The 21,305-nt window shown below is 38.0% G+C and overlaps 1 protein-coding gene across 1 annotated transcript in view; it reads right to left on the minus strand.

The window, feature by feature from the left end:
- Positions 1 to 1,137: 1,137 nt before the first annotated feature.
- Positions 1,138 to 21,305, minus strand: part of Rols (zinc-RING finger and ankyrin repeat domain-containing protein rolling pebbles) — a 42,107-nt gene continuing 21,939 nt past the window's right edge. Inside the window, exons 2-15 of the mRNA XM_076386119.1 lie at positions 12,169 to 12,539; positions 10,846 to 10,969; positions 10,615 to 10,758; positions 9,235 to 9,864; positions 8,121 to 8,452; positions 7,762 to 8,040; positions 6,915 to 7,358; positions 6,594 to 6,800; positions 6,080 to 6,346; positions 5,703 to 5,998; positions 4,715 to 5,163; positions 4,335 to 4,636; positions 3,479 to 3,898; positions 1,138 to 2,452 (exon numbers count right to left, since the gene is read on the minus strand). Coding sequence (XP_076242234.1) covers positions 2,150 to 2,452; positions 3,479 to 3,898; positions 4,335 to 4,636; positions 4,715 to 5,163; positions 5,703 to 5,998; positions 6,080 to 6,346; positions 6,594 to 6,800; positions 6,915 to 7,358; positions 7,762 to 8,040; positions 8,121 to 8,452; positions 9,235 to 9,864; positions 10,615 to 10,758; positions 10,846 to 10,969; positions 12,169 to 12,539 — 4,568 coding nt within the window. The 3' untranslated portion in view covers positions 1,138 to 2,149. The remainder of the gene's footprint in view (positions 2,453 to 3,478; positions 3,899 to 4,334; positions 4,637 to 4,714; positions 5,164 to 5,702; positions 5,999 to 6,079; positions 6,347 to 6,593; positions 6,801 to 6,914; positions 7,359 to 7,761; positions 8,041 to 8,120; positions 8,453 to 9,234; positions 9,865 to 10,614; positions 10,759 to 10,845; positions 10,970 to 12,168; positions 12,540 to 21,305) is intronic.

Below are 21,305 nucleotides of genomic sequence, written 5' to 3' on the forward strand. Positions count from 1 at the left end.
CACCGCTGGGTAAATCGTATCTTAACCGATGCGCATAATACAGAGCGAATCGTCAAACTTGAGTAGCTCGAAAACTCAGCTGAAAATAAAACAAATTTTATTCTTTATATTTGTCTTTATCATGAGGAATCACCTGTTCGCTTGTACCTGTTATTCGGAAACACCCTGTATGTATCTACTGTTTCATAAGATGGGTGATCCTTTGGGTAATTTAGTAGAAAATGGGTAATCCTGAGTGATTGTTCAGTACATACAATTCATGGATCAAGGAATGACGAACGGTTGATTTCTTCTCCTCTAATTACCTTTCAATTAAAGTTAACTGAAGGTTCAGGTATAATGAGTTTCATCGATTTGCGATTCCCTATCAGCATAGTTACGTTACATCGTTTAAAATGATGGCATTGAGTTGGTGCTTCAAAAGAGAATCGATAGACTTTTCATCATTTTTGTTTTGAAGTAACAGCTCAGTATTTGTATTTTTATGAGACTTTCTGTTTCTGAACTTTCAGTTAACTTTAAGTAGAAGGTACTCGAAGGTGAAGAAATCGGTCGGAAATCAACGAACTACATAAATTATTTTGCTTCAAGTACCTCTGTAAGTAGGTCATTTTTCATGTATCTGTGTGTTTGAAGAATACTAATTAACTGTTAACGAATTAACTATTAACGAATACTATTAACATAAACCTACGTATTGTCTTTCATCTCAAAATACAGCTCCATTTATCTGAACTGATCGTGAGACAAGACGGCTCGGATAACTGGATAGTTCGGATAATAAGAGTCTATGGATTATCTCTTTCACTACTAATAACTCGTTCATGTAATAGGGGATGATCATTAGAGGATCTGGCCACGGAGTGGGGAAGGTTATGTCTTTTATTAGGAGGACTATGGTGCACCTCAAGGCACTTACCCCAGAACCATCAGTCGAGAACGTTCTTATTCATTTCGTGAGTGTACTTCTAACACATGTATAAAAAAGTTATTTAATATTGTATTCCTGACAATATATTTCAAGATCATTTAAATCGGCGAGGTTGCCCCCTTTTTACATAATTACTATGAATATAATATAAATAACAATTCATTTCATAGTTTCAAGGAGTATAATGAAAAGACTATTAATTTGATTCGTTAAGAAGTTTGTTTATTTCGCACTTCTGTACTTCAATGCAGAAGCACATAATATTGCGACTGCGATCAAAGGGTCAATGCAAATTTACTGCATGCCTTCAAACAAATCAGACAGGTTGATGGACGTCGGCATGGCCGACGATCGAATATCGTTTGAATCGTAATCGTTCAAGAGCTCGCGTGATCGTGTCGAGTCGTGACCAACGTAAAAATTGATCGCGATTCGACAGGTTGCAAAGGAGAATAGGTGCAATAAATGCTTGGCAAGCGAATGCATTATAAATATGTCGGCGAGAAACTATTCTTCCTCTATCGTTGGAATATATCGAGATTTCTTTTCGACGAACAAAGTCGTCTCCCATTTCTCTTTGTATTTTACTTTTTTTTGCTTTCTTTCACAACTGTTCTGGCGTAAGTTAAAGAAAAACAAATACTGAGAGAAACAGTGAGTGAGAGAAAAATAAAATTAAATAATAACTTTCATTAAATTACAACGACACTAGAAACCAATCTTCATACGCGATAATATAATACAAATATTTATATATAATATATATATAAAATGTATATATATTAAACTCTGTATTCGACTCGAAATCGAATTGAACATCGTACAAAAAAAAACCTAAAACGATCATGCAATACGATTGCATAGAAAAGGACGTAGAAACCTTGCTTCTTACTCATTCTTAAAGACGCAAGGAAAGGAATATTTCTTTGAGTATACATAATTTACGTAACGAGTCGTTAAATACACTTTAACGCTCAGAATCGGCTTCAACCGCTTCAGAAAGAAATAACAATCTTCTCTAAATTACTAAAAGCAAATTCTGATCGACCGAAACCATCCATGAATCGTACATTCAATTAATGTCGGCTGATTGATAAATTAAATACTCGAACAATGAACAAAGCTAGAACGTTCATAGACAACAAAACCTGACCATTTTCAGGAAATGATCGGCTTTCTTAAAATAATCCAAGTCTTTTATCAAAAAATTAATTAACTTTACAGCTCGGTGAGAGTATCTACGGATGCTCGAAGTCGAGATCGAATCGTGCAGTCGTTGGATCCTTTGCTGGTTCCCACACCGTCTAATCGAGAGATGATTTCGTCCCTCAGGGCAACGAGGACTCTTCTATCCTGTCGATTTTGCGGCGGTGCAATTTGTAGAGCCTCTTGGACGTCGGACAGAGCATCCTCCAGTAATCCTGAGTCAACGCGCGCCTTTGCCCTCGCGTAGAAGGCTTCGTACGACACTGGGCGAACCTTTAAAGCTTCGTCAGCAAGCTCGATTGCTTCCGCACATTCCTGGCGATAGAAACGATGAAAGTGAATAACTTGATTTGGCACAGATCTCGAGGCTTTAGTATATAAAATAGTTTTGGAAGAACTACAAAGTTTAGGGGTGAACACAAAATAAGCTTTAAAAAGTTGCAGTAATTGATTTGATGAAGAAACTCCTCTGATTTAGTTTTTACGATTGATGAGTTGTATGCTTGAATTTAGATACTGTCTAGCAATAGTAATGATAGGTCTGAACACCTCATAAGTATTTTTTATTGTGTACAGAATGTTCGACAATAAGTGTCAGAACTTTTAAGAGGTGATCCTACATGACAAAATAGGACGAAAATAAAAAATGACAAAATTGCGTTTTAGCTTTCATTTCAGAGTTATTAGCTCTTGGGGAAACGTCTAAAATACGCGTGAAATGTGTCTGACTTGGGGCTTACTCTACTGCTGACAAGCACCAGTCAGGTCAACAAAGCAACGTCAGTAGAGTAAGTTCCGAGTCAGACACATTTCACGCGAATTTTTAGCGTTTCCTCAACAATTAATAATTCTAAAACTAGGCCTCAAACGCATGTTTATTATTCTTGATTTTCGTATTATTTTAACGTGTTGAATCACCACTTTCAATTTCTGACAGCTATTACCGAACACATTATACATTTAAATTTTCCTTATTGTTAAAGTTGATTTTTTCAATTGAATATCAGACTGCAAAAATTTCGAAAACCAATTTTCTGTAATCTTCAAAATACCTTAGTTTAGATCGTAATTGACGTATGCAAAACAAAATTTATATATTTAATCATTTAGTGAATTGGAAGTGACCTATAGCAATATTTCCTTTCAATTTCTCCAAAATTATAAATTTTTAACACCAGTAGTTTGTAAAAAAAAAAAAAAAATGAAATAAATGGCTAATGCAATCTTATTTCACAATCGCAGATGTGTGTATCACGCTGTAAAATCCATTCTTTTGAGTAACTACACGAATTGAACTCTTAGAAAAAACTAATAAATGTAATGTTTAACATAGTTACTCACATTCATCTTGCGCTTGCATCGACTGAGGTTGAGCAAGAAATTGAGCCGTAGTTGCGCAAATGTCTGCAGCTGCAGCATCATGTGACCCTGCTCTTGTCCCTGACAGTCCTCCTCAGGCGACGCTGGGAATTTCCTTAGAGCGTACGCGTATCTGTGCGACGCTTCCTTTAGTCTATTTTTTCGGTACAGCACGTTTCCATCCTCCAGTAATTTATTCAGCAGAATAAGAAGAACGTCCGGTTTCCCAGCAGCCATTGCCCAAGTGGCTGGGCCTAATTTCGCCCCGCGGCGCAGGAAGCACTGAACCACCGGTATGTTTCGACATCCGATAGCCCGATCCAAAGGTCGCATTCCGTGAAGATCGACGTGCTCGACCGCTGCTCCCTTCTCCAACAACAACTGCACGAGCTTCGGATTGCCCTGGGAAAACAGTGACCGCGAAATGAACAACTCGATCTTTCATTGCAGTATTAATGAATCATTAATGTACGGTCAGTTGCTCTAACATAAAGTACGTGTATCTCTAATTTGAAATGACTGAATGTTAGAAAGTCTTGATGTCATTTCTTAGTTAACGAGTTTATTTCTTTTAATTACTAGGTATACTAAAAGGTGAAACGAGTTGGTAGAGATTTTTGTGTTACGTTATGTAAAAAGTAAAATTGTCCTGTTAGAAGGTAAAATGTATTTCAAAGTAGGACAATTTAAAGGTACTCTATAGTGTTAGTGGGAATTGGAAAATATGAATTGATGTGTATGTGCTATAATTGATTGGCAATGAATACTAGTTAAGAATGGTCAGTACTGCTGCAAATTATTTCTGTCAAAATATTAATGGGATAGAAGGCAGGCTAACCTGGAATGCAGCTAAGTCTAAGGGAGTCCTGCCAGTGTTATCACTGGTATTAACATCAGCACCACGATCAATTAGATTCTGCACAGCAGCCAGTCTTCCCCTAACACAGGCCCAGCACAGAGCAGTCAGTCCCTCTTTGTCCCTGCTCTCCAATATAGATCCTTTGTCGAGAAACAGTTCAATCAAGTTCGTGTGACCCTCAGAAGCGGCTAACATAAGTGCTGTACGTTCTGCAGGATCCCGTTGGTCCAGAAGCGTCACTGCATCGTCCAAAATAGTATCAGTACTGCTGGATAGGGTTCCTAAACAGAAATAATCAGAATTTTTATTATCTTGATACTAAAATTACGTCATGGACAAACTTGACGAAGGCTACAAACCTTGTAGTAGTCTCTCAGCTGTACCCCAATGTCCCTCTCTCGCAGCTAGCATTAATGGAGAGAGCCCTTTCGTGTTCACAGCTGTTGGATTCGCTCCACGCGCCAACAAAGCGGAAACTGTGGCAGTGGAACCATTCGCAGCGGCGATAGTTAAAGCTGTTTCACCTATGAGAGTGTCAGGTCGATCCACGATCACCTCTGCCATGTCCAGCAAGTACTCAACGATGGACTCGTGACCCTGTGCTGCAGCTGCCACGACAGCCTGCTGGGCAGCCTCCTCTCTGCTTATTTCCTGAGGATTCTCAGATTCGTTGTCACCAGTCGGAATCACCCAGTCGCAGGCTAAAAGGTAACCAACCACTGATAGCCTGCCGTGCCTCGCGGCATGGACGAGGGGACATTGTCCAGCCATGTCTGTGTGACCTAACGATGCTCCAGCGGCGGCCAACCTAGTTTTAATTATACAAATGATTTCAAATAACCACTTGAGTCTTAAAAAGGTCTCAAATTTCCTAATTTAGTTTTATGCTAAATAAAGAAGTAAGAGAACAGTATCAGTCAAAAATTTAGAATTACATGTTAATTTTCATTAAAATCATATTCCATGACAAAACTACTTTGTGATTTGAGATCAGTAATTTTAGTATTTTAATATTCTGTATTTTAATAAAATCAAAAAAATTAATATATTTGATCACAATTAGTATTACTCTTATTTGTTTTATGGAAAAGACCCTAGTCTCCTAAATTCTCGGAGTTCCAACCTTTTAGTTAACAGTATACTTCATTCTCCAAACAAATATCTTGTACTTTGTCACCAATATATTACTATCTTGATCAATTATATACTCAACAAAATTACATAGGACCAATTTTAGTTATAAGTTTTGCTATCAGCAATGTGTATATTCGCTTTAGAGTATAAAATATCGGTAGATCAGTTTACATCTCATCTATAAATCTAAGAATCATGTCAAGCTTTCCTCACCTTCTGACAACGTCGCAGTGTCCACGTGCAGCCGCCAGCGAAAGTGCCGTGCATCCTTGGCTATTCGTTAATTCGACATCAGCGCCAAATTCCAGTAACAAGGACACCATCTCAACAGAGCCCTCGTGAGCATACATACAAAGAGCTGGTGCGTTGCCCAGGTATTCGGTGATGTGGTTCGGGGATGCTCCTGCCAGCAAAAGCAGCCTGGACACCTTCACGTTCGGGCTGTAGATATTCCGCAACGTGCACAGCGCTGAGGAGACGCATTCCGTCGATGATGCTAACCAGATGGCCTGTTCAGGACGCACAAAGACGTTTTGTAATCGCTGCATACTCATGAGATAAAGAATATAAATGAGAACAGGTGAGGCTACCTGTAAATCGCGTGAAGGCCAACAGGGAGCAACGCCTCTGTAAACGTGTGCTTTCAGTATATGATGACCTAATTCTAACGCTTTATCGCCGTCTAACGGTGCTTGGAGCCTGGACAGCCTGTACGCGATCGCCGCGTGACCGAGCCTCAGATCGCAGAGGAACTTGGTCGATTCTCCTTCGTCTCTTCTCATCAACCACTCCCTAAACGACGGGTGGAAGAACATGTACGTGTCGTCCAGGCGTTTCACGAGAAATCCAGAGAGCATCTGATAACAAAATACGGTCGTTTAGCTACATCGAATGGGCGGGCTTGTGTTTCGAAACGGAGATACATTAAATTGCTCTACTGTGACGCATGCGGTGAGACTTACGCGATCCACTGGTGAGCAGCGACAGGAAGCAACGAAACGCGCAATTAGAACGATTGTCTGTTTTATCTTTATTTGACTAACAGTTTAAGCAACTTAAGTTGTACGATTCTTTTCAAACGATTGATCAGAAAAGTCCACTCACTTTGAATCTCTGCAGGAAATCCTCCCATGAAACGAAGTGATCCGTGTTTAGAGAATTGACGGAGTAGAAGATCTCTGGCAGAGTGAGAGGGTACAGAGCAGCCAGACAGACGCCTAGAAGAGGTTGAACCTTGTCGAAGGATGTCGCGGTGGGGAATCTGAGATTGAAGTGCAGCTGAAAAATCTGCGCAAGGGATACCGGCAGGACCTGGAAGAATGATGAAATATTTAATAAAGTGTTTTGCAGCACACAACGATGGATCCCAGTTCCCTGAATCCATTGAGAAAGCGAGATTCGTCAAATAGATACGATTCTGCTCACCTTGTAGCTCGCAGATTTAGCTACCAAGTGGCCGCTCTCGATAAGATCGAGCGTCAGCTTTGCGAAGAGAAAGCTGCCTCTAGCGAGCGCGAGCAGATGTGAGGCAAATCGCGTTTGATTTGCGCTACACGACGATTCCGCCTTTCCATTTACTGACGCTGTCACATTCGTCTGGATCGCAGGACTCTGAGCCAGCCTGTAGCCGATATAGTCAGAAAGGTCCCTGGTGACGTTGCTTCCAAGGGTGTCGTTTGAGGATTTGTCTAACGACAACCTGGTATAGGGTAGCTGTTTCGCGCACTCCAGCAGTTGTGTCCTTACTGTGCAGATGATCTTCAGCCAGCTGGGGAAGTTTGGCGCGTGCCTTGTTAGGAAGGATGCTACTGTGTCGCCTCTATCTGGTCTGTGGTACTCGGCCTCACAGACTGCGTCGATTAGTATCACCTGGATAGCAGTAATAATTCTTCTTTAAAGGAGAAGGAGCTTAAACAGTCTTCCTACATATTGTACAAAACCACAGAAACAAACGTTTGAACACTTAAAGATATGCTACAATTTAAAGTAATATTTAAGGGTAGATCGGAATAGTTGAATCTCAACTTGGTCCAGTTGTTTAGAACGCAAAATCATTTTACTAACCAATTTATCATTTAGTGTGTCAAATAGAAAAGTGATTAAGTTTTTTAGTTTAATTAATTTAATTTAGTTCTTGTGACGTGATTATGATTTAGTGGTGTGTTGCATAGAAATTCTTTACTATATGAAAGTTAATAAGCATCCTCTAAATCTTGCAGTACTCTTTAATCCGTTTTGACTTATAACTTTAAAAGAAAGTTTTGTTCCTCACCATGTTAGTTTCAGGCAATCTATTCGTCTTCTTCAGAGTGGACAGAGGCTCAATAATACCCCTCGAAAGCGCGAGATCCGGGTCCACAGTGCATTCCCTTTGCGACAGGGAGCCCTGAATGTGAGGTTCAGAAAGCAAGTACTCTCTGTAGGAGATGAGCTGTGGAGCTTGACAAAGTTGAGCAGCTAACGAATGGATCAGGTCTGGTACCAGGCAGGTACTATTGTTGTCTGCTTGACAGAAGTGATACGCGACGACGTGAGACGCCAGTTCACGAACCTAAAGATAATTTGCAACAATGTTACATTAAACTTCGCAACAAAATATATTTCAGAAGTCAAGTAAGAACTTTTTCGTACCCTTTCGTTAGTGTTGCGAATGTTAGCATGTAACGCCGAAGCACAGCCAGTCTTTTCTTTTTCATCAGCTTCCTCGCTGATCTCCGGAGGGAAAGATTGTTCCCTTCGTCGTCCGAAGCAACTGTGCTCTACCAGTTGCAGGACCAGTGCAGTCTTTCCTGTTCCAGGGGAGCCAGAGATCAGAACTCCAGGACTGGAACCGTTTATCACGGACTCTATCTCTTGCAGCAGCCATTGGCGACCAGTGAACAAGGGATCCGTTTCTAGGAGAGGTACTTCGAAGAATAGCGGTTTTAGGGTTAGCTGTGATGCGTGATGTTGAATGAAGCGTACTAAAAAACGGAAGGTTTGCATTAAGTTGTGTTAAACAGTGAATTATAATATATTGTGTATGTATGTTGTGATTAAAACACTAAAAATACTTAAAATAAATAGAACGTTAGGAAGAAGAAAAGAACGTGATAATAAATTCAGCTTTTACTTTAAATCACTTTTCATATTTAATATTACAGTAGAACCTCCCTTATTCGAAACTCTATTATCCGAACATTCTGTTACCTGAACAGAATATCTCCTAACAACCTTATGTTTTTTGTTACAATATACATGTACTTCTCTGTATTCATAGTATCAATGTATGGAGTATACATACTCCATCTTCTTGTGATGAAGACAATAATATTGCTAAAAATATCATGCATATCATTTTAAATAAGCTAAGGTAAATGAAACATTTGGAAAAGGACTTCGATGGATTAAGATTAAGGCATAATAAGAAACGTAACTCTACGGAACTGCTTAAGTTAAAAAATCTATGTAATTTGGCGACCATAATGATATGAGATATTCAAATATTGCAAAAACTGTCAATTTTGTTGTTTTTTCAAATAAATAAAGTTTAGTGTCAGAAAAGTAATTGGTCTATTATCCGAAAATTCTCTTACTTGCACATTCTTGTCCTCCTATTAGTACAAATAGGGGAAGCTGTACTGTACTAATACTAGTTAGTATTAAGTATTACTTAATATCACTCTTATAAACATTACTATCTCCTAATGATTTTCAGCAGCATATACCACTACAATAACTATTAAACTTGAGTAAAGAAAATTACATTTCGCGTCGACAGCTCCCCTAAAATTTCCAGTTCTAGCTGATCTCCTGGCGCCAGATCGTCTGTTCTTGAACTGGCCAAGCTCCTCCGCGTGACCAGGTTGCGAGGCGTTGACGGAATGTCTTCTAGGAGTGAGGGGACTCGAGCTACCATTCGACAGGCCCGAGACAGACACGGACATGGACATAGACATGGACGTGGAGGCCGATACCGATGTGGAAATCGAGGCAAGGCTTCCGGCACTGTCGCAGTCCCTAGACTTGCTCTTTCCCTTGCCCTTCGTCTTCGGTTTCATGGGACATCGTAACGCAGCCGCTGCCTCAGCTTCGCTCGACGTCCCCGTCAACGTAGACACGGGACTGGTATTCGTCGAGGCGAGAGTTTGCGTCTCGAAGCTCGTCAGGCTGCTGAACGAAGCTGCCGAGCTGTCGTGACCTTGAATGGGAACTCGTGGCTGACACGCGCCTCCACCAGAGCGACTGGAGACACCTGGCAGGTCAACTGCGTCCACGCTGCTATTTGTTCGCGAATGGTTATTTCCCAAGAGGAGCCCTAGCCTCATATGCAGGTCCGACTGCGAGGATTTTCTCGTCTTCGAGGAGAGAGGCTTCACGCAGCCGCCTTCGTCGTCTGCAAAGAGAATTTTTAACGTTAATTAGACTCTACAAAGAAGGGATTGTGCAACGGATGCATTTTATCCACTGTACGACACAACAACACGTATATTTTCACGATGCAGAGTCCACTGTCGTCCAATGCTACCTTGAACACTCTCAAATTTCTACCTAATTCAAATTTGCTATCCGTGACGAATCTCATTGTCAGAGACTTAGCCACGTATATTATTTTGATTGGCAAGTTACCTTGCCAGAATGGGAAATTCGTGCTACTCAAACACACCACACACGTGTAGGATTAAAACAATCGGGACATGCTCAAAACCCATGGTCAGTGCTCTACAGAGAAATGTGAAGGAAAGAGAAGCCTGTGTGCTAGCGGTAGGGATAAGAAACAATAGAAATACAGGTTGCTTTAAGGGGACGTGGTTCATCCTCAACCATGAAACAGCCTGGTCAATTGTGAAACACGGCAATGCACACTCGATTTGAAAGTGCTCCCTGCCTGTGACTTTGCTCCTCGAGTCGATGAGCTGGTTCAGGCCATCGTTCGCCGTGCCTTGACTGTTGCTCCACAAAGATTTGATTTTTCCCAGCACTACACCCGGCCATCTTGACTTTCCTTCCCAAGACGTGGCCATCCAGACTGCGTGTGTGCGTAGGTATCAAGGTTAGTTAAATCCGAAGCTGAGGTTCCCAACTCCGCACTACAGCCTATCTTCATCTAAGAGTCTATTTTATTTACAGAAAACTGGGCTCTTACCTGATAATGCGGAAGGATTGTCGTTTGCAGTTGGTTCTGGAGATGACGCACCTCGCCTGGACGACCTCTGAGGAACGAACGAGCTCCTCAGCACCTTGGGATTTAGGAAGAATCGTTTCCTTTGATTTGGTGGCGTGGGGCAACCTAAAATGTTTATGGAATATTAGAAAATCTACATATGCAGGTGGGTGTTTCTTTGCTAGTTGTTCCAATGGGGAGGAGTTTACGTACTCTGCGTCATCATTTGAAGTTTCTGACGACCCTGAGATACAGAGGATTCTGGAAGCAGTGGCGGTTTATTCTTCAGATCTTTGGTCATTGCCACGAAAGAGATGCCTTCGTCTGACTCCCGTTGCTAGATAAAAGAACAGTTGATTATAGCATATTGATTAAATATTTTGCGTGTATTCTATGATAATTTAAAATTTACTAATTTATTTTAATATAGTAATTAAAATTTTTAACGATGTATTATAATTGCTTGATCTACTACAGATTTTCTTATTTTGATAGAAAAGAAGAAAGATGAGAACGTTCTACGAACATATCGTCTAGGATTAATTGTAGAAAGACTGTTTCAGACAATTTTCTGGAACCAGTTTGTAGAGAAAACGATCAAAGATGGATTCGAAACTTTGTTTTGAGCTTATATACATCTACATATTGCTTATTTGCTATAATAATGACATAAATAAAAAGATAGTCGTTTTTGAGTTAGGTCAATATAAATATTTAGAAAAAGAACAGTTCTTGTATTAAATGAAGACATTATTTCAGTTCTCAGAAAATTATGATTTTTGTCCTTGTTGTAATAAATAGTAGGTATATACCTAGTATTAGATTCTATGTCTTTACTTCCTGTAAATATTCTATGCTTGGCGTAGCCTTCAACACTAATTCCATGTCAATGCCCTTCGTTATCAAACATCATGCAATGACTATGTCGATGTAATTAAAATCAGAAAATACTAACTTTTTTAAATTAATTTTTTAAATTATTTTTGAATTAAATTAAATTAAATTGAAAATATTCAATCATGAATATCTACTTAATTAACACAACTAACAGATTTATAGAAGTGCTATAAAATGGAAGATTTTGGAAAATCCACAAGTAAATTGTTATATGTATTTTACGTTATATCTAATGTTCGTAACTATTATGTTAGGAGTACCTAATGCAAAGTAAATTATAAAAATTATAAATTATAAACGTGGATAAAAATCGCTGAGATGAGACAGTCATTTAAAAAATTTAAATCCCTCCACATATTATTATAATATGCCTTATAGAACCGTCGAAAGATGAGAGAAAATCATAAAAATTTCTAATACAATCTAATGCTTCTACCATGTCTCAACATCTTCCACGCTTAACGAAAAGGAAAAAGTCTGGAGATGTTCTCTTGTCAGCACAATAAGGACCTCGTCGAACAATAGTTCGCAAACTCTCTCAGACATTCCAGTCATCCCTCCTCGTGCTCGAAGAGGTCCCTGAAGAGTTGTCGAGGTTCTCCAGGCATGAAAGTGTTACTCGATGATGATGATGCTTACGTGTGCGACTCGTGACGGAAGATTGGCTCGCGTGGTGACTTTTGTGCGCGGTCTGGGGCTGCCGCAGAGAGAGTTCACCGTCGATGACTCATCGATCCAGCCATCCGTGGGCGCGAGGATCGACATGGGCCCTGGAGAGCCGACGAACCCGTCCCTGAAGGGTCCCTCCAGTCCTTCGTCGTCGTTGAAGTCGGCGCGCAGGCATAGTGGACACGCTTCGCTGCGAAACAGGCAGGAGTAACAACGCTCGTGGCCGCAAGAATCGATCAGCCGGCGCTTCTTCCCTTTGTCAAAGGGCATCTCACAAGATGGGCAGGTGGAACCGCCCAGCATGCCCGTGGACTCCACCAGTGCTCTGATTTGCGCCAAATCTGCAGGCAGATTAAAATTTTTACTTAGCTTGAATTTCTATTGCAAATTCGAACGAGGTTGTGTCTAATAATAAGTATTAGGCGTGAAGGAACTGGAAAACGTGGGAATCTGTAGGAGTTGTGAGAGATGTCGATGATTTAAAATTGAAGAATTTTCAAACTGTCAAAGTTTTAAAAATTTTCAAGTTTTCACACTTTTACCTTTTTAAAGTTTTAGGAAAAGTAATCTTTTAGCACTACATGGGATTTACCATTTTTATTCATAATCTCGTAACGGTTATTCTTAAGAACATTTACAATTCTAATTATTTCAATCATATTTTCTAATTTTCAGATACTTAAATTTCATAATTTTTAACCATGAATCTTCAGATTTTTAGGTATTTAAATATTTGAATGTTCAACTTCCAATTATTAGAATACAGCAGATCGGGATAAAGTAGCAATACTAAGCGAAAATAAGTATAATTTCTTATTTTTTCTACAAAAAGAAAAACAATATTTTATCATATCAATCCTAAATACTTCAGTAACAAAAATATGCATATACAGATTGTTCAATCTCATGAAGCAATATTACACTAATTTTTGGTATAAAATTAGAAACTAATTTATAAGTAAAGTTACTACTTTATCTACCATCTTACTCCAATTTCCCCTACTATAAAATATTAAAACATTTAAAATAAATATATTCAAATACTCAAATTTCGAAAATTCAAAGTTAGAAAAATTTCAAATTAGTAAATATTGAAACATTCAAAACATCAAATCTTGCAGGAATATAAGTCGCACGAGGTAGACAACATTTACTACCTCATAATATATTAGCTACATTCTTTCATAAATAATTATGGACATGGAAATGTTCAGCTTAACAAATTATACAAATTAGGTCAATAAGAAACAAACTGTAACACCATTTTTTATCGTTTTTAAATTTTTGCGTTACTATTCTCCATATAACAGGACAACGAGAAGTTGGAGCTCCATTATCATCCACATGGCAACGATAAAGAAACAGCTCCACGATTCACGATTTTTACGAGACGAATCAAGCTCAAACGTTCCACTTTAGCGAACATCGTAGCTGTTTGACAGCGTGGACCATCTGTCACGAGCAATCTGTATACGAGGGACCCGGTATATCTCGGTTAGTAGGGACACGTCGTGTGTCGGAGAAGCGGCGCTCGTTCATCGATAATGGATAAATGAGCCGTAGGTCTGAAGGCGCCATATACTTAAAGGATTCTAGAAAGTGAGGTCAAGAGGAGACCTCACGTGCTCCCCACGATCGTCCTCACGTACGGGAACGAGAACCTGCCGTCGCGCCGCGGTGTCCGTCGTCTTCGCTTCTATTTCTGATCAAAGATCCTCTCAATCGATTCCTCTGTTCCTCCTGGCTTGTACCGTTCATCATCTTGAGGAAATTTATGCCAGCATTCTGCTATAATCGCCTTCGATCTTCTCGAGGAAATTATGTCGCGAGGTTTCACATTGAAGAACACAAATTCGACGGTTGTTTCTCAAGATTCATGATAATTATACAGAGTATTGATGGAAGGTCGCTCGACTGTCGTTGAGAGAGGTACTCGATGAAGCGAGATATAGGTACAAATCGGGGATTAATATGACTGCGATTGTCGCGGCAGTTGACGTGGGCGCTCCTCAGGGTGACTGTGCAAGTGGAGAGATTAAGGTATGTAAGTGATAAGTTGGTGATTGTTTGAGTGACTTGATAGGGGAAACAAATTTGCCCCTATTTTATGAAGTTTGAAGGGTCTTTCTCAGGACTTTTTGTGTCTCTTTTACAAACAGCTTATACAACTTCTTGTCATTGGCTTCTATGTACAACATGTACTACTAAATAAAAAAGTTTGAAATTACTTGTTAATTCTTACTAAATTTATACTCTGTAACGATATATTTGACTCAAAGCCTTCAGTAATTATTAGAATTACTTTTTTGTTTTTTTGTTTTGTTTTGTTTGTTCTTTATTGTTTTTTATTTCGATAATTACTATGATTGTTTACTGTTACTTAAATAGCATATTTAACAAAGTAAGTTTTATTTTCCTTAACTTGAAAAATTACTCAAACCCTTTGACCGATATTAGTGTACCTATTAATATTATATTAACCCGATTTAATTTTAATTTGTTTTTTTTTTAATAAGATTTGTGAATGTTACTAAAACATAAATAAATATGTACAAGAGTACTAATAGATTTGTAGTTTGCACAAAAAAAACATTGTGGTGGAAGAACTTACAAATGATGTTCTCCTTATTTTTTTAAATACTTGCTAGGTCTCCATTCTTTTTTGTTCTTTGGTAAGACAGAATTAGTTAACAATTGTGGGAATACACCAGAGTTCGCGAACTGTTCGCGAACAGTATGGAGATTAAATTTCCTATGAATCGTCTGTTCGTGTTCCTTTTGCATATATTGTTCTTAGTGTTCACAAAAATATCGAGTAACTGTTTCATCGAACATTAACATGTTCATGAACTGTTTTTGCTGGTAGAGACAAAGTTGAATATTTTCTATTGTCTGTAATATTGTTAATTGTACTCAGTTACGAGTTACAGTGAGGAAACACTACATTCAATGTAACATTTCATGCATACAAGTGGAAACAGATGAGTTTTTACTTGGTTCTATTAAACAGGATAATTTGCAAAACAATTTTAATTTATTGGCGAACAAGTTATTTCATACATACTACATCAAATGGAAATGGTTGTACTGAAACACTTTCTATAGCGGAATTGAAAAGCGTTTCTCTCGTTTCACCCTTCAAATTAAAACTTATCTACTTTCAATTACGTGTGCTATGTACATACGTATATATGTATATCTACTTTCAAGAGTATTTCAAACTAAAATTATTAGCAAGCGTTACTTCATATATCTGTGAAAATAAGATAAAGTAGTACGAGTTGTGTTTTTAAAAAATTTAAGCTTATATCTTAATTGAAAACAAGATAAAATTCGTATTTTCGAGAAATACAAATTGAAAAACGAAAATATACTGAAATACATTATAATACAGAATATTTCACGTTGTGAAAAACTATTTTTCGTAAAGTTTCTACTTACACATAATTTAAAAAAGTAGAAATCTATTATCATACATATTATCTATAAACATGAATTGAGATTTCTATTCAATACTTTATAAAATATTCACCTTTCATATTCATACAAAATAGCATGTAAATATTCTAAATATTCTACAAAAATAGATTTTATACAAAATTCAGAAATAAGATTTGCTTCAGTCACAACTAAACTGCTTGTATTATGTGTATATTTAGTCTTATATTCCAACTATTTTTACATTCATTATTTCGTTCTTTCTATTCCACCAGTCAACACGTAACTATAAAAAAGTCCACCCCTGTTAGTTTCCTACTAAAACATGTCGTAATCAAAGGGTTGAATTCAAAATACCCTCCACTAGAAATAAATAAAAACGCAGTAAATTACAAAGCCCCGCACGAGGTACTTAAAAACAATCATTATCCTTAATCATGTTTACTAAATAGAAAATAAACAAACGATAGGACGCAGAGTACCTTGCAGTGATTTACGTTCATACGTAGTCGAAATATTAATTAACTTCTACACTTTATGTACTATTAAAAGTAAGGAAACTGGTCGAGAAGTAAATAAAGAAAATAAAATTCGAACGTACGAATTTAATAATCCTTCGTCGACTTTATAAGTCAGTTTGGTCGTTCGTCGAGCGCCTGTGCGTTTTCTCAGTGAATGCGTTTAAGCTACGCGAAAGGTAATCGGCCGAATCGATGTTGGCGCGAACTCGAGTGCTCCATCGATGGTGCGTAGCAGAAAAACGTGACCGATGGAAAGGAGAAAAAAGATGCGAAGGAAGTAATTCGGGTCGCACGACCCTTTATCCAGGTAAGTCCACGCGAGGCAGGTGCAACACGGCCTGGGTTACCGTAAGCTGGGTCAACGCACCCGACGACGTAGAGACCTGGCTTCCACGGTAAACTCGTACAACGATGTCGTTTTCTCCGGAGGCATCACTGACTCATGCGTTTCCACTGTGTGCATATCCAGTTTCCCTCTATGTACTTTGCATCACATCGGCTGGAACCATTCAGATTTATGTGCACTAAAGATACCGAAGGTCGAGGAAACTTGTTCAGAAAAAATATATTTCCTGTCTTCCTACTATGTCGTGTTCTGTACAGTTTTTTTCATCTTCGAAGCTTGAAAAAAGAGGAGTTCAATTTAAGAGGAGATTCACTTTTAGAGGTTCTTTTGGTAAGTGAGTTTTAGAGAATTTTTGTTTAACATGTTCTGTGCTGCATGGACCATCGAGGGCTCACTAGTGGAAGTTCCAGTACAGAAGCGTACTATAATTTGGAATTGAAATGGAATGGAAGAAAAGAGAGATTATGAAGACTTCAATACAATACTTGTTATTTTTCTATTATTAAATGTGATAACTTCATTTTTTGAAACAGTTTTTAGAGTTTCATAGAAAAATTAAAAAGTGCTAAAGGATTATAACACGTATTTCAACATTCTTTGAAGAGTTTTATTGATATTTAAAGTCTTTTTAGATTACGTGTATTACATGTACTTGAGATATTTAATGTTTAACTAATAAATACATACATATAGCAGATACCATTTATGTATTTAGAGAAATTTAATAATTTGATGAATTCTTATAACTTGATTGGATTTTACGAAAGTTTAAATATCTTAATTATTCTATAGTATTATTAGTGAAAAAGTTGTATAGTATACATCAAGATAAACTCTATACATCTGAAAATTAATTCTTTTTGCGATTATAGAACTAAATTAGAATATGTATTATCACTTCACAGTGATTATTAGAAGATGACTTTAATGAGCAGCTACTGATATCACATTTCTATATGTGTCAATATTGGGGTTCTTTATTTAAATCATTCATTTAAAAATTTCATGTAGTTCTTGGAACTCTATCTTATTTAAGAAATTTACTCCTTTACGATCTAACATTTATTACGCTTGATATGGTATAAATTAAATAATTAATAACTACCTATAACATATATTACTAATAATAACAGTAATAAAACGTACTATTCTTTTCTAAAATCCTGACTCTCACAATGAAAAATCGTAAAATAGTTTCTAAATCGAAAACCAAGTCTACTTTACTCAAAACCACGAACTCCCATCAAGAAATGATCTCCTTTTCCCATTAACTTTTCCTGACCTCATACAGAGGTTTTTTCCCTCAAGAACGTACAGGTTCACACATTTTCTCGCGTGTTGTCGATATCTCGCTTTTTGCTCGACACGCAACAAAGTATCGCCAGGTGTTTCTCCTTCGTCGCGTTGTTTATCGTGAATTAAGCGGGAACAGTGGTTTTTGCCAGCCGCAGAAGAAACATCGGCGATCGACGCTCGCCCCGGCAACATTACGTGGTTTTTTCACTCGGCGGCGATAGTCACGATCCAGACGTTTCACTCGTTGGCATTTTGTATCGTAATTTAATGGTCTTCCCGGGCTTTCGGCCTTTTTCCTCCTTCGACAGTCGATCTAACAAGGTGAGAACCAGCGTCGGGGCGGCCGAGAATCGGGCCCCGTGCGCCGCGAACCGTGTAAATCCGACGTCTATTATTCCCACGTTTCCTAGACCGTGACGACGGTTTTATAACATCAAAAGACTCGGTACCGTGTGGGAGTTCCTCTGTTTGGAGGAGCTCTTTCCGCCCGCTCCTATCGTTGCCTTTTCCTTTTTCTAGGCTGAGTAAGACACAAGGGATCATAGGGCACAGCTAGCGTTTTCGAACTTTCTCCAATTATTCTGAAGGTGAAAACGATAAAGCGTTTGAAGCTTCTGCGTGAAAAATGGACCGATCGATTATCGATGTCTAGCTTTCGACGTCGGCATCTGAGTTTTGTTTCATCTGCACGTTTTATGAGACAGAAGCGAGGTATTTGCAAGTGCATGAACTGATCTTGAGGAAATGTCTGCTACTTGCAACTTCGCTAATAACAAGCTTCAAGAGTAAGGACTCTCATAAAGTATGAAAGTATTTTACACAAAGTATACTAATAACAATAAGAAGTGGAAGTGGTAAGAATTGGAAGAAATCGTAGTGGTGCTTAGTTCCAGCACGTTGATTATGAGAAAAACACTATGATGAAGTCTGATCAAGAAAACTGTCTAAACTCTAGATTCTGAAAAAATGCACTAATAGTAAGGGTTAAAGATCTGAGATTACATGAGAAAATTCTCCACTTCCATGAGATGTCTTTTATAATAATATCGTAGGTACGGGTTCCCCGAGTTTTGGAAGATTGGACAAGAATTCTCATTCTGCAAAAAGATGTTTGGGAATTATCAGTAGAAGATAATAAACCATCCAGGGGAATTTTGATCCTGTATCATATTCTATCATATATCATATTCTATCATATTCTCTATATTCTATCATATAGAATATGATATATATAAAACTTAATAATATATCATATTATTATATCATATTAATAATATATCATATTATTAAGTTTTAAGCAACAACAGATTGAACTTTTATGTAAATTCTACAATAAACGTATCTAATGTAATTTGTTCTCTTTGCATAATAAAGACGAATTATTCTTATTATAACTATGTATAATATGTATAAACTTAAGATGCATAAACTTACACAAGGTGTATAAATAGCATATTTTCTACTTCTAAATACGCAAAACATACAAATATACATGATGTGTCTTATTATTTTGTCCAGTTCTATCCACGTAAAAACCAATATCCATTATCCATAACGTTTTTATTACTATTGTACGTTACACCGATCACGCCAAATGTAAATTAGCTTTTAGAAATCTGCATATTATAGCCCTACTGAATCATGTAATGGTATCAACGTGACATCGCAATGTCACTCGTTTCCATTAGACTCTACTAAACCATATAATGTCTACTTAATTCATGTAATTGTACGATAATCCTACTCCTACTACTACTAATAATAATTTATAATTCTACAAAGTTCCTCAATCCATTTGGTTACCATTCCCAGATATCACGGAGCACTGTCTCAAATTAGGAAACCATTGGTCACTCCATCCGTTCAGTGCCCTAATTGCTGCTCCGTACCCGGAAATCGGAGAGTTCGAATTCTTAAGCAGCATAGATATACATAATAACGCAGTAACAGCTGCGAGCGTCCTCTTCATTTTATATAACTATTTCGTTCGGATCGAATGCTACTTTTTAATTTGTTTACCTCTATTAACATATATTGCAAGCAGCCACACTGCTCAGCTGTTGACACGTGTGCGTATCAATGCAATGAGTGGTTCCGCATTCCTCGTTCACCCCTTTCGCGATACAACGACGTCGGACCAGTCCTCGCGTCACACTTTAGCGTCTTACGGTTTCATTTCGAGCTGAATGGAGGAACCGTTCGCAGCCGATCGAGACGCTTCACGTTACTACGATCCCGGCAGAGAGAATAAATCGATAGATGCCGTTGAAACATCTTCATGCAAAGAGCTCGTAGCTCGTCGGACCGTGAAAGCTTAAGATCAGATCTTCTCACGTGATTCGGGATTTCTGCACGTGAAACGCTGGAGCGATAGCGGATTTTGTGGTGGAAGATTGATTCGATTGACTCGTGGTACAAAAAGAAAATGGGGTTGAAGGTTGCTGAATAATGTTGGGCAACTTTTTAGCTGTAAAACGAGTCTAGAGGGATTTTGTCAATATGCATTTCTTACGATTTTGCGTTGGGTGTCTTTTCAGGTGCAGAAGAAAACTTAGGTTTAATAGTAAGTAAGAACAGGAGAGTTCTCTTGAATTGTAAATACGATATTTATTAATAAAACAGCGATGCGACGCGATGTGAGGTGATAATTCCATGTAATAATAAAACCACATTATTTAAAAAATCTAATTTTTTTAACAATTAATAAATGGCTCCAAGATATTCTTAATATCAGTTGCAAACGCAGAGCAAAGTAACAACAGAACCTTGATTTATCGAGTTTCAATTAAGTTTCGTTTATTCAGTGTGATGGTTATTCAATCTAACGACAATGTAAGAATACAGCAAAATATCAATTCAGACTAGAACTATAATTCAATAGTAGTCTATTTAAAATAATAAAATTAGCCATCGGAAGTGTACTACAAATTTAAATCTCGCGTTAAGCTGGTTAACCGAGGTCTGCCTATATAATAAACATATACCATAACAGGAACGAATAATACAGAAAATTTTCAACTATATTGTATATCCGTATTTTAAAATTCCTATTTTCTCTATAAAATTATCTGTATTTCACATATTTAAGAAGCGTTCTCGATTTGAATTACAGAGAAGTCTAAGCCCCAATTTCTAATCCCAATTGATATTCATTTCTCATTAATTAGAATACAATGGAAGCCAACAATTAATCCCATTAAAAATCACACGAGAAACAAATCTCCCAGGTTAATTCCAAGAAACTTTATATGACACTGTAAATTCAGAAATACACGGTCTCATCGACAGAAATCGTACTCAGTACTGCCCCCTCCGAAGGATCGTATAGGCTCGTTAAATCTGGCGCTCTCAAGAGTACACTCGTTCCCCATATTTCCTTTTGCTCCTGAAATCAAGGCTTCTTCTCTTTTTCCCTGTGATTCGTTGCTTCGTTCGGCTCCGTAGTCGAGGCGGCGATAAAATACGACGTAGCTGGGGCAACGGAGCGAGAACGGCGGCGATTAAAG

This window comes from Calliopsis andreniformis, chromosome 9 (genome assembly GCF_051401765.1).
Source record: "Calliopsis andreniformis isolate RMS-2024a chromosome 9, iyCalAndr_principal, whole genome shotgun sequence".
NCBI classification, from domain to species: domain Eukaryota; kingdom Metazoa; phylum Arthropoda; class Insecta; order Hymenoptera; family Andrenidae; genus Calliopsis; species Calliopsis andreniformis.